We start from the raw sequence: 12,383 nt of genomic DNA, 5'->3' as shown, positions 1-12,383 counted from the left end.
ATGAACGTGTGTGCACACACCAAGTCGGCCACTCCAGAAAGTACGTGTGTCTTGTGCACGTATAGGAGTGAGCGTCTGACATGCCTACGGTGAGGCTAAAGCTGCCTGCTTTAGCTGGGAGCGGGCATGCCCATGTCACCTAAAAGTTAGACGTTGTGCTGCTGTGTCGTAGAGGTGGTGATGCAGCCGTCTACGCTGCCCGGGGAAGAAATCCATCTGTGTACGTGAGCTTAGGAAGGGGTTCAGCTGTAAAGTCTGTTGGGATAAACCACGCAGTCATGTAATAATACAACTGATGGCTGTTAGTTGATTGATTGTGGCCATCTTTTCATTTGCTGGTTCACAGGAGCCTGTAACAGAGCAGGTTTTTTTTTCATAGTCCAGGTTCTGACAGGTGTCTGCCTGTTCCAAAAAATATACTTCTGCGGGGCATCAAAATGTTATTCTGCATCCCTATTCCCCTGCCAAGCATTCCTAGCCAAGCATTCTGAGTTGCTTTTTTTTTTTTTTCTCTTGCTATGTCTCTCCAAAGGAGTTAGCAAACCTTCCTTTCATTAAGCTTGTCAGGTTTTTTCCTGCAGCTCCTGAACAGCAAATTTGTCCTTGAGTTCTGTTCTCACGGCCTGGTGTGACTCTTTTATTGCAAAAGACATGATTTGTAAGAAAAAATAAATGCTTATGCAGTCTTCCCCACTTATGTGTCAGGTCATGGTTGAGGTGCTGCTTTGGAACCTGAATCAAAGCAATGTTCTGCCAGGAGAGGTGGAAAACTCAGAGACATGGTGTGTGATAAGTCATTTCAACCTCTTTCTCCTATCTCTGTGTATACATTTATGTTTATATATTTTTCATAATTATTTTCATGTTTATATTTGTATATTTAAGTGCTTTTGCAGGTCAGTTGTCCTGGATGTGGGACTTACAGCATGCTCTGAAAACTGTTTCAACTTGACCTGACTGCAGGCAAAGTGACCTTAAGGCAGGGGGAGAGAGGTGTGTAAGGAAGAGGAAACGCTGTGGTTTCACGTGCAGTGTGTCAGTCTGGTGCTCAGCCCTTTCTCCTTCGCTTGTTCCTGACGAAGCCCCCAGGCAGCATCCTTCAGCTGCCCACGGAGGGAAGGAGGGCGATGCACCTGGCTGGAGAAACCGGTATGGGCACCCGCTGCAGCTCTGCCAACAGAGCCATTCTCCCGGCGGTCTTGCTAAAATAAAACACCCTCGATTCAGACCTACAGCAAGTGGCTTTCGCTTCTCTGCCCCTGGAGCCCACCTGGCAGCAGGCACTGCTCCCTTCCATGCGGTGCCTCTCCCCCCACGTAGCCACCCACGCGGTACCTGCTGCAGCAGCAGGCGGGGAGGGAGGGAGGGAGATTTGCTGCCGTGAAGTGCTGCTTTCACTGCTTCATCCCTTTCCTCAGGGCAATATGCAGAATAATCTCTCTCCCCTATCTCCCTTGCTACAGCCATGCCATCAAGTAATTTCCACAAATTGACTGTGCTGTATCTTTCACCAGCGCAGAATCAATAGTATTCTGTGCTGCCTTGTAAGGTTTTAACTGTAAAAGCCATTTTACTGTGTTTCCTGTTATCCTTTTACCGCTGCTGTTGATTATAATTAAAGCTTATAGCATCCTCAGTTGCGTGAGAGAATATTGCACAGATCAATTAATTCTCTCAACACCTTTGAGGTGTTGGTAATAAACAGTACACGTCCAACTGCTGTTTCGTGATAACTTCCTTCTAAAAATGTCACTGTTTTACTACAAAGTCCATGACTAAAGGAAAAAGGTCCTTTTCTATACAGCAGCTGTGGTTTAAGTTAATCTGTTTCACTTTGCAGCTGTGAAGTGCTAAGGGCATGCACCTTCTCACTTGCCACCCCTTGGCCAGGGATAAGAGTTGAAGACATGTTAACACAGTTGCTTTTGCTTGTGTGTTTGTTTCTGACTTGCAAGGGGAGTGCTTGTTGTGCTGTATTGAAAGCAGTAGATGTACTGGAGTTTTCCAGGTACTGGAGGAACCAGAGGTGACAGCCAAGTGGGGGTCTCGTGCTTTGGGGGGGACAGGATTTCTAAATGTATTTGCAATATGTCAGGGTTATACCTCAGTCTAATATAAAATAAAAAAGCTGTTTGAAGTGCTTTTAGAAATGAGTTTTAAGGCTTTTAAGCTGCTGAGGCAGTTCAGAAACTTTTACCCAGTATTATTGTCTGTGCTTTGCAGACAGAGAGACAGAGGCCAAGGGAGGTGGCTCACTGAGGAATGACAGGGCGGGGAGCAGAGCCGAGGTCCCAGCCTCGCAGCACCGTTCCCAGCTCGCTGGGCTGTGCGATCGCATCACGCTTAGTTTACAGTTGGGTCACTCAAAGCACGGGGAAGTTAAGGGCCTGGGCTTGATGAGGACTGAATGTCCAAAACTCTGGTCAAACCTGATGGAGGTGTTGACGTGCACTGTTCAGAAAATGCAGTGTTGTGCATCCTAGGCAATTTCTTCCATTGCATCAGGATGTGGCCAGGGCAAAGCCTCGGGTTCGTCATTTCATTTCCCCTGCACTGACCACGCTCTCCTTCAGCTTCTGGGGTTGCAGCTGTGCTGCTGCACAGATGTGCAGTGGCTGTAGGAAGCCAAATTCAAGTGGAGAAAAACACTGACAGTGGCAGTTTTTAACTGGCATCTCTGAAAAGCTGGATGTGGTTCCTTCTGCCATTGCATCGCTTTTGTTGCTTGTTCCTGAACACACTTTTTTCTGAATATGCCGTGAAGGCTTGTGGGGTCTGCCTGCATTTGAATATATCAAATGAGGAGAAATAAAACCTGGAAGAGAGAGAGAGAGAGAGCATTGCAACAGCAGTCCTCAGTGGCATTTGTCTGAGAGTAATGACTATGTAGTTGCATCCAAAATGTATTTCCCACCCCCATTCAATTAACAGGTTGGTGTTTTAATGGACAGAGCTGGCGGCTGTAAAAATCCATCCCCTAGGGAGAGAGATTCGAGCACCTGAGAGCAGTCTGCAGAGCTGAGATATAACACTCCTCAATAGGAAAGAAGGAGAAACATCCTCCTGGGAGCATGCTACTGCTTTAAGGAACTGCCTCTGGAGGATTTTTTTTTTAGGGGGTTGGAAAGAGAGTGGGTCTAACCCCAAACTAAAGCTCAGTTTTAGAAAGCAGTGATGCTCTAGCATTCATCCAGTGAAGCCTTGTTCTTAGCTTTAAATGCATAAAAAAGCAAATGAAGAAAGTGCCTTGTGCTTCTTCTTCCCACCTCCTTCTCTTTTTGTCATGGTTAAAGCTTAAGAAATACCTAAACAATCCCTCAAAGGCTTATTTAATTTCAGAGCTACTGAATTTCCTTTCTTTGGACATGCCCTTCTTTTATTTCAGTTTCCAGTCAAAATTTATTCCCTGGTAGCCTAAAAATCATTTTTCAATGATGCAGGATCTCAGCCTTTGTTGAGGCAAGTCTGTCTTCAGGCGTGACTCTAGGAGCTATAAACAGGAAGACACGTTTTAGCTGATAATTTGCATTTACAAATTCCATCCATCTCACAAAAATCCCAGTGTATAAGTTCATGCATAAAGAGAAGAGGGACGTGTCCTGCCGAGAGCGCCCAAGAGACTGATCCAACAGACAGCAGCACCAAACAGAGACGTGCTGGCGTTTCTTGCGCGTGCAGGAGGGGGACTGGGGGCTGTGGGAGAGGCCCGAGCACCGAGAGCACTGGTGGTGCCCCTGCCGCAGTTTGTTTGTAGGATTTGTGGCATCTGGCCTCAGTTTCCCCCAGCCTTTTGGAATGAGTGGCTGCAGGGAGCTGGCCGAGAGCCCCACTTTGGTCCCAAGTCATCTGTGAAAGCCAAGTGCTTGCCTTTGTAAATGTCGCTGACTCCTACCTCGGCAGCTTGTGATCCAGGGAGTGCGTCTTACTCTAGGGGGGAACGTGAGAGTTAACTGAGCTATTTCGGCTTCTTTGTCAGAAACGGTGCCGATCAAATGTGTTTCTATCAACAGCTGCCTTTTCCAATTATGCGGAGAAAACAAGAGAGGGATAGTGTGCACTGCAGCATAGGCCTGTAATGATCTGAGAGGCTGCAATGGCTTTCAAACAGAGAAAAAGTGAAAGGGAGAGACGCTGAAACAGTACCAGTAATGTGAGCGCTACAGCAGAGTCCATTACAGCTAAGTAATAGGAGTGTTTCAGCAAATGAGCCTTTTCAAGGGTACCAAATAGTTCCTGCCACAGGTCGGACTGTGTTCTGCAATGTCGGGTATGCATTAGGGGCAAAGGATTGTTTTATCTCACTACACCTCGGCCGTTCCTTTGAAGCCTTTTAACCTCCTGCTGTAGAGATGATGTACTCCTGGCGAGATAAGGACCTCGTGCTAGCGCCATTCCAGCAGCTACCTGCTGCTGCCAGTGGGATCCACCAATACCTGGGTAAAAAGGGTCTTCCTTTCCCCAGCCAGGGCGGTTTTTCACATGTGTATGAAACTGCCTTGTGACTATGTTTATTAGATGCCACTGATAAATATCTTGTGAATAGTTTTCTGTACAAATTGGAGAAACATGCGGCTATCTCAGACACATAAAATAAACATGTAAGTATTAATAATGTAACAGCTGCACCAAGGCTGAAATTTCTGTTAAAGTTGACTCCAAGAAGTGCAGACTTCATACCACGATTGATCCATGGCTCTTGGCATGCCCTTCATTTTCATATGGGAGTAAGGGGAGTCCTCATTTCTGACAAAGCTTGTTTTGCTGGGCATTCATCTTCAAATAAAGTGTTGTCTAGTCCTTGTGCTACTCAGTGTGGCAGCGAACTTCAGCTCCAGCGCAGAGGTTGTGTCTATAAACCAAAGGAAAAACAGCCTGATGTTTCACTTGCACGCATGGGGTACTTGAATTCACATCTTGTGACTGTCTCATGGACAGCTGGCATCTGGCAGTGTGCTAATGATTTGGTGGCTATGGTTCTAGAAGGTCCCCTGTCCACTGGGGGGATGAGGTACAGGCTAGCAGATAATCTTTAAATGTAGAGATTCAAGACTAAGAAGCGTTTTGTGTGTGTAAATTTGTTATGAGATGGTTTCTGTAATAGCTAATAACTGACTTTGTTCTTTTCTTTAATTTCTGTGCAGGACACCAGCCATGATTGGGTGCTCGTTTGTAGTAGACCGAGAGTATTTTGGTGAGATTGGCCTACTTGACCCTGGTATGGAGGTCTACGGAGGAGAAAACATCGAATTAGGCATGAGGGTGAGTAAGAAATAAGACACTTTGTGCAAAGTCTGTTTGCAAAGAAAAACAGGATCCTGTGGCCCAGCAGAAGTGCTGCCTGCCTGACTGCGGGCCATTGCGCTGAAGTAATTGATACTGCAATGCTATCTGGAACTGACAGTCCCAGTAAATGAATGTTCCTGGTCTTACTGGCATTGAGACAACTGAAAACAGTCAGAAATATGGTTCCTTGGTTCATTCTGTCAGTGTCTGAACCCAATGAGACAAATTCTCCCCCTTTCCCAGTAGCTCTGTTTGTGTTTAGAGCTGCGCTAACGGTCTGTGTGTGCTCATTGCACCTAGATAATGTCGTACCTATATGGTCTAGCAGATGCAGTACCGATGGAAAACTAAGACCAGGCTGGGAGAAGTTCTACATAATACACATGATAAATGTTGTGGTGTTTTAGGACATTAAGGGTCTTTTTTACAGAATGAGAACTACAGGGTACAGGTATCAGTCCTGAGTTTGCTGTACATTATGTTTCCCAACATTGCCTTCCTTCCTTCCTTTGTGACCTCTCCAGTGGTATTCTCACAGAGTCTTTGGGGCCAGCAGGTATCAGTCCGCCTTGTGCTTCTGAGCCTATTTGATTTTTGTGATCCTTTGCCCTTGTTTTCAAGGTGCTGCTTGCCAGCAAGTCCTTCTGAAGTCCAGGGAACCTACCATTGCTTAGCACTTGAAAATTAGACTACTTAATGTTGCATGAACACAGTTTCCTCATTATAAAGCTGGCTGTTTAATTATTTTCCCCTTACTCTTTATTCCCTGCTTCACAGAAACACGTCCCTGGTGCATGTAATGTGCTCGTTAAAGCATATATTCTGCTCATGCTGAAACACTGAACATCAAATTAGTCCATCCTTTATCCAGCTCTTTTTTTTCTATGTAAAATGGCTCCAAACTCCTTCACACCAGTGGGCTGGGAGGGAAGGTCATTGTAGCCAGAGCATGTTTTTGCATATGGGTGTGTGTTTATTATTCCAGAATCACAAGAGGGATGGGGTTTTTAATGGGACTGTGTGGCTACACTGCATACACTTTCAGGTTCAGAATTCACACTGGGGACAGAAAAACTGCTACCACAAATCATCCAATTTTCCTTAAGAGGGTCAGGCTATTACCAGGATTGTGTGAGCTTTCCTTTATCATTGTGCAGGGCTTTGAGCTGTTTGAAACTTTTTCCACATGGCTGCTTCCTGAATAGATTGAACGCTCTGGCAAAACTCTGGCGTGGCTGATGAATAAGCCTCCTAAGAAATCTGAAAGCTGTCACTCTTCCTTAGACGAGAAGAACTTGCTGAGTACGATTAGGGCTCCTCGTAAATGGAGGCAAAGGTTTTAATAGGATTATGAAATGGCAGTTGCTTGAAGAGCCGAGGATTTGAAGTGTGTGAAGACAGGTTTCCAGGGGTAGGAAACCTGTTAAAGTCTGCAGATACCAAGTTCTAGAAACCAGTTCTTGGTCTTCGGGGCTTTGGTTAGTTTGCTTGTGTGTTCATCTGTTTTCTTTCTGTATAAGGAATAATTAACCCTACTCTAAAAGTTGGAAAAGGGATTTATAAAAGTACAGGCGTATGGTTGAGTTCATTCTGCAATAAGCTGTATAATGCATTGTTTGACAATGGCACGGAACCATCCGTCTATGTTTTCTGCCTGAATCCAGCACGGTAAGTAACGCAGTGTGTGCGCCTGCAAGTCCTCTGCTGATCCCCTCCTGGGTGTCTTCAGAGCTGTCAGAAACTAGCAGCACGAAAACGCATAGGAACATCCTCCCTTCCCTGTAGGATATTTATAAAATCCCTGTGAATCTGCAAAGACTTTTTTATAACTGCAGAATCTCAAAGTAAGTTGCAAAAAATCATTCCTTTCCTGAGTCCTTGTGTGCTGATCCACACAGGAACCAGCGTCCAGAGGAGCAGCCGTGGAACAAGGCCAACTGCAGAACAGAAACTCAGACCAGGAGGGCAGAGGCTGGCTGGGAAACTATGAAGCCACAACCCTCCCACACAGTATTTCCTTAGCATTTCAGCACAGTGCCTATACAATGAATATTAGCTCAGCTTTCCAGTCTGGGGCAAAAGAAGCCACACAGCATGGATTTTATAGCAAATGTGTGCCATAGCTGCGAGCCTTGTGGTGCATTGAATCTCCTAGGCAAATCCCCACATGATGCTGTCTGACTTTTCTCTGCAGCAGCCAGTGTTGCTGTTGCCCATAAGCCTTGCAAGGGTAACTGGACCACTGTTGTATTTCCCTGGAGTGTGGCTGTACTGGCGCTGCACCTGGGCAAGCTGAGCAGGGAAGAGAGGCAGAGTACTGAGCATGTCCCCTGCAGCTGCATGGAGGGATGCTGTTGCCCATGTGTGACTGTGTGGAGCAATGAGGGACACAAAAGAAAGGAATAAATGGATGAATAAAGAGCAAGAAATAGTGGTGGGGAAGTGGTGGGACACATACGGCTGAAAACAGTCCCTGTTTTAAAAAGCTATGACAATAATCCTTTAAACTTCTTTGCAAATTATCATCATGTTGCTGCTAAAGGAAAAGGGATTAGGCTTGGAGAGTCTGAATTAGATTACATTGCATCTAATGAACCTTCATTTAAATTGTTTTCATAATGTGAAACAGGGAAAGTTGGTGCAACTAATGAGCTGATTTGGGAGGATACTATTTGATAACCCAGCTAATCCCCCTCAAATCTATTGCTTATTAAAAAAAATCATCTTGGATATTCCAGTGTTAGCTGTACCCTTTTCTAAATTCCATAGTTGGGAATATTTATATAATTAACCTAAGTGATTTTCTGTATTGAGTAAGGACTGTATAAACTGGTTGGGACTACCACATCTGTTGAAAATACTCTGCCCTCTGCAATTCTTTTTAACTCATGTTTTTTTGTTCGTTTGGTTTTGGTTTTGTGTAAATGTACTGGTTAGAGCTGCGACATTCTCCTAATGGGGTAACTTTGCAGTGAAGCCAGTGTCTGCCAGGCTAGGGAGATTCTACTTTGTTTGGGAAAAGCACCAGCCATTCTGAGAAATAAAAGGGAGATGGGTATGTTTGCAGGCTAGCAATAGCTGGGAAATAGATGGACCCTTATATAATGCCATCTTGTACTATATTTTTCAAAGATGACAGTTTCACCGCAAGATGGATAAATACAGGACTGAATTCTGGTTTGGACAAATGGTTTTATTCTGTTAGTGTTCAAAAACCAGCTACTAAACCTGATGGGAATTGTCTGTGAACACCTCAAAGCTGATTTTGACCTGGAAGTGTACGAGGTCAAATTGTGCCTGACTCCTGTGCGGATGGGGTACGCTCCACAAGCACCAGCACCTTGCCTTGTTTGCTGCTCAGCACCGGGCACCACGCCACTGCTCCGTCTCCTTGGGCCTGCTTGGGACCAGTGAGGGGTGAGTAGCCCTGCTTTCATTTCAGCCTGGTTCAGCTATCCTTTAGCCAACCTGGAAGCAGAGATGAGGAAAAATGATGGAACTTTCTCCTGCAGCAAAGCTGTGGATGTGTCAGTGCCTTAAGGAGACAGCCTAGACTCAGGGTAGATCATGTTCATCTTTGCTGCTCCTGGGCACCGAACGGTCTCTCTGACTTGCAGTACATTGAGATGGCCCGATAGTAATGGGACAGTCAAGTAGTGCTTGATTTTTGTCCAAGCGTGCATTTGGAATGTAGGGGAAGAGAGGGATGCATTTAGGTGAGGGTCCCAAATTATGACCCTGTAAGAAACTGAGTGGTAAGCTTCTGAGTGGGAGCTTACAGACATACTTAGTTATTTAGAAAGGGATTAAATAAACACTAAAAGCCTTGTTTATGTTTTGACCTAATACAAGCAGTTTATGATGCATCTTTTTATAGCAGACTCATTAATCATTGCACTAAGTATCTCTTCTCTTCCTCTGGTGCTGCAATGATAAGGTGAACGAATTGCTGTTCTTATTTTGTACACGTCAACTATAATGGTGAGTGGGAAGAGATCGAGCATTCGTCTTAAAGGATGCTCCAGCAAAAAATGAAATTCTGCTTCCGCCATTAAGAGTCTAAGTAAATTAAATAAAATTGTTGTCACGTCGCTAGCCAAAAACAAAACTTTTCCCCTCTCACAGCCAGCATCAGCCAGATTACTTTCTTCTCAATAGCACTGTAATATACCTCAGAGGAGGAGATCTGCATTAGTTGATGGATTGTTTTCAGTGCTATCTTAGAGACTTAAAAAATAGTAGTAATAATAATTTAAGCAAAACAAAACCCTTATGTCTCTTACCCAATTTGAGATATCTTGAAGAAACGTAGAGTTTAAGAAGTCCTGGCCAGAGAAATCATCTGAGGGTATCCATAGGCACCAGTGTGACAGATTAATTCTGCGGTGGATTCGGGTGATGGCTTAGTTCTCCAACAGGGCTTAGATTATGTGGTTAACGGTGGCCAATCTGCCTAGCTGAAAGCGCTGTATATAGAGAGATACAGAGAGTTCCACCTCTGTCTTCATAGAAATATTATTTGAACTGTAAAAAATCATGATGCAGATTCACTGGAATCTCTCTATCAGGAAATAGAACTTGTTGCCTAATGCACAAACAAATCATACTTTCCAAATTTATGCTATATGACCCAGCTTTGCTTTCCTAAAAACCAGACAAGCTGTGTTTTCTCTGAGCAGAAATGCTAATGGCAGGTGGTTGAGTAGTGAATTCTTGACCTAATTTTATTACTTTCAGCTAAGGAGATTTAGATTCCTTCGAGCAGGCAGAGTTTTAAACACAGATTCGAGGCTGGTATGCTGTAATAAAAATGTCACAAGATTTATGTATGGCAAATTTTAATTCTGAGGTCCGGATGATGCTTTTTACCCTTGTGATTCATGAGGTCAGATGCCTTCTAGTCTCAGAGCTAAGAAGTAAACGGGAATACCATTCTAGAGAGTTTTTCAAAATTTATTTTATTTTTTTCCACATGCAGTGGTAGTGTACAAGTGAAAATTATACAAAAATGCAGGTTAATCAAAATGTTTTATTCCAGTAAATTCAAAATACTTCATTTTTATTTTGACCTTTCCCAAGCTGTAATTTTGAGTACAAAGTAATTCAGTTTCAGATGAAAAGTTTTAAAAGAAAGTCTTTCAGTTTGAAGACATTTTATCACTTAAAGGATGTTAACAAAAATTCACAATTTCTGGCATCTGTAGTGCACTGTGTCCTTACACATGCCTGTTCACTATGGAGTGCAATAAAGCAGCACTTTCAGCATGAATTTAAATGCTTTTAAAATTATTTGACCAGTTACGCAATGAACTCTGCATTGCCAGACCAAAATCCTATTAAGTGATGTAATCCACTGTTAGTGAAGTCCCCCCTGTGTGCAGGTTGCAAAGATCTCTGTGATGAATCTCCTAGTCTCACCTTCCCGATAAGCCGTATAAGTAAAGTTGTCCTCTCTTCCATCTCCAGTTTAATTTAGCATTTTTACAGGCATTTCCAAAGGTAACAGGATGTTAAGGTTGTAAAGTCAAGCACTAAGAAATCATGGAAGGATTGAACTCACAGTGCCTGGATTACATGAGTTTGCAACTCCTTTCCCTCTTTAAGATAGGGATTGGAAAAATCTATTCTATGGCGATGTGCATAGATGATGAGCCAAGTCCTCTGCCCATCTAAACATTCAGCATCTTCTAATTCCCGCGGAGTTACATTGATTCAAATAGGATGAGATTAGGCTTGATGTTTGTGTAGAGCAGTAACGCATTCTGTCTGGAAGAGGAGACGGACTTGGTTGTAAGTGGAGATGCTCTTACAGGCATTTTACCCCAGGCTGATGAATCCTGGAGAGTTCGAAGTCACCTCGAATCACGGCTGCCCTCATGGCCATAGAGTGCAAGTCCCAATGGGCTGCATGTGGCAATAAATGTATTAACAGCTCGGAGAATCCAGTTCTGGCTCCATGGCTATATCCTCCCCGTAACTGGTGCTCGTGTATCCATGCAGTGAACCAAAGAGATGCAGGGTTGTCAGCAAACAAGAAAACCATGAAAACAAGGCTGAATCCCAGTGCCTGGTGCCAGGTTTCAAGCGACTGACATCAACCACATTTCAAACTAGAAAGGTTTGTAAAGGGTCTTCCCACACATGAAAGAGAGGAATACAAAAACAACGTAAAACAAAGTCAAACGGCTGAAAGATGGCCTTTGGTCCATAACAACTAAGTTAGAATATATGTTTTTGTTTTTTTTTTCTTACCAAATATTTTATATATTCCTAATTGTACTCAAAATGAGGTGCACAATCTTGTTTCTGAGGAGAGAATCCATCTCCCCAGCTGCCTGCTATTTCTTTGAAGCAGATTGAGCCCTCCCCCCTTTTTGAAAAAAATCAAATTGAAGATAACTGTAACCTCGAATGGAAAACAATGTTTTCATCAGAACATAGTGCAATGGTGCTCTAGCATGAAATTGCCATCAAACCACAGAACCAGAGCTTGTGAATACTGTTAAAAACATTCTCTAAAGTGGGAGCATTGGAAGTAGCTCAGAAAAGAGCATCTGGCCATTTGGCTTCAATATCACATCATGCTCCATCGAGTGTAACATTTTGTGTTACAAACTCTTTCATGTACCAGAACATTATAAAAGCACAAGGCTCAGAGTTTCAGAAACAGATCAGCAGCAAAAGAACTGAGGAAAGAAAACGCTTCCTCAGTCTTTGCTGCTTTCTTCTCAGCCGCTTTCCTGGCGGTTTAATCTCCTGCAGGTTCCTCCGCAGTGTCAAGTGTGAACTGAATGAAAGTGAGGAAAAACGCGGAGAAGTTGAGAGTGCTAATTGTGCTGAGATTGAAATAGCTTTCCCTTGCCTAATGATGAGACTGAACCAAAAGCCTAGAGATGAGCTGCAGCTGGTCAGAAACTTTCTGATACAACATATTTTCTGTCGCAAATTACAGCTCCTGCAAAGCTCCAAATGTTCTGTAGGACTCTTAATTTTGATGATGATCCCTGAAAGCCTGGCTTGGGCTGTTGTGTGGTGCCTGACTGTCTTCCCTTAGCTAGGTGCCCAGCTTGGAAATCTGGAAAAAGGTTTCTCTGATTTTT

At 43.8% G+C, this 12,383-nt stretch overlaps 1 protein-coding gene across 13 annotated transcripts in view; it reads left to right on the top strand.

Moving 5' to 3' along the window:
- GALNT9 (polypeptide N-acetylgalactosaminyltransferase 9) overlaps positions 1-12,383 on the top strand; it is a 586,151-nt gene that overhangs the window by 510,853 nt on the left and 62,915 nt on the right. For all 13 annotated transcript variants that reach the window (XM_066979038.1, XM_066979037.1, XM_066979045.1 and 10 more), the window contains one exon: positions 5,142-5,259. In XM_066979038.1, coding sequence (XP_066835139.1) covers positions 5,142-5,259 — 118 coding nt within the window. The remainder of the gene's footprint in view (positions 1-5,141; positions 5,260-12,383) is intronic.

The sequence above is a fragment of the Anser cygnoides genome, chromosome 17 (assembly GCF_040182565.1).
Source record: "Anser cygnoides isolate HZ-2024a breed goose chromosome 17, Taihu_goose_T2T_genome, whole genome shotgun sequence".
NCBI lineage: Eukaryota > Metazoa > Chordata > Aves > Anseriformes > Anatidae > Anser > Anser cygnoides.
This window is presented reverse-complemented; position numbering and strand designations above follow the sequence as displayed.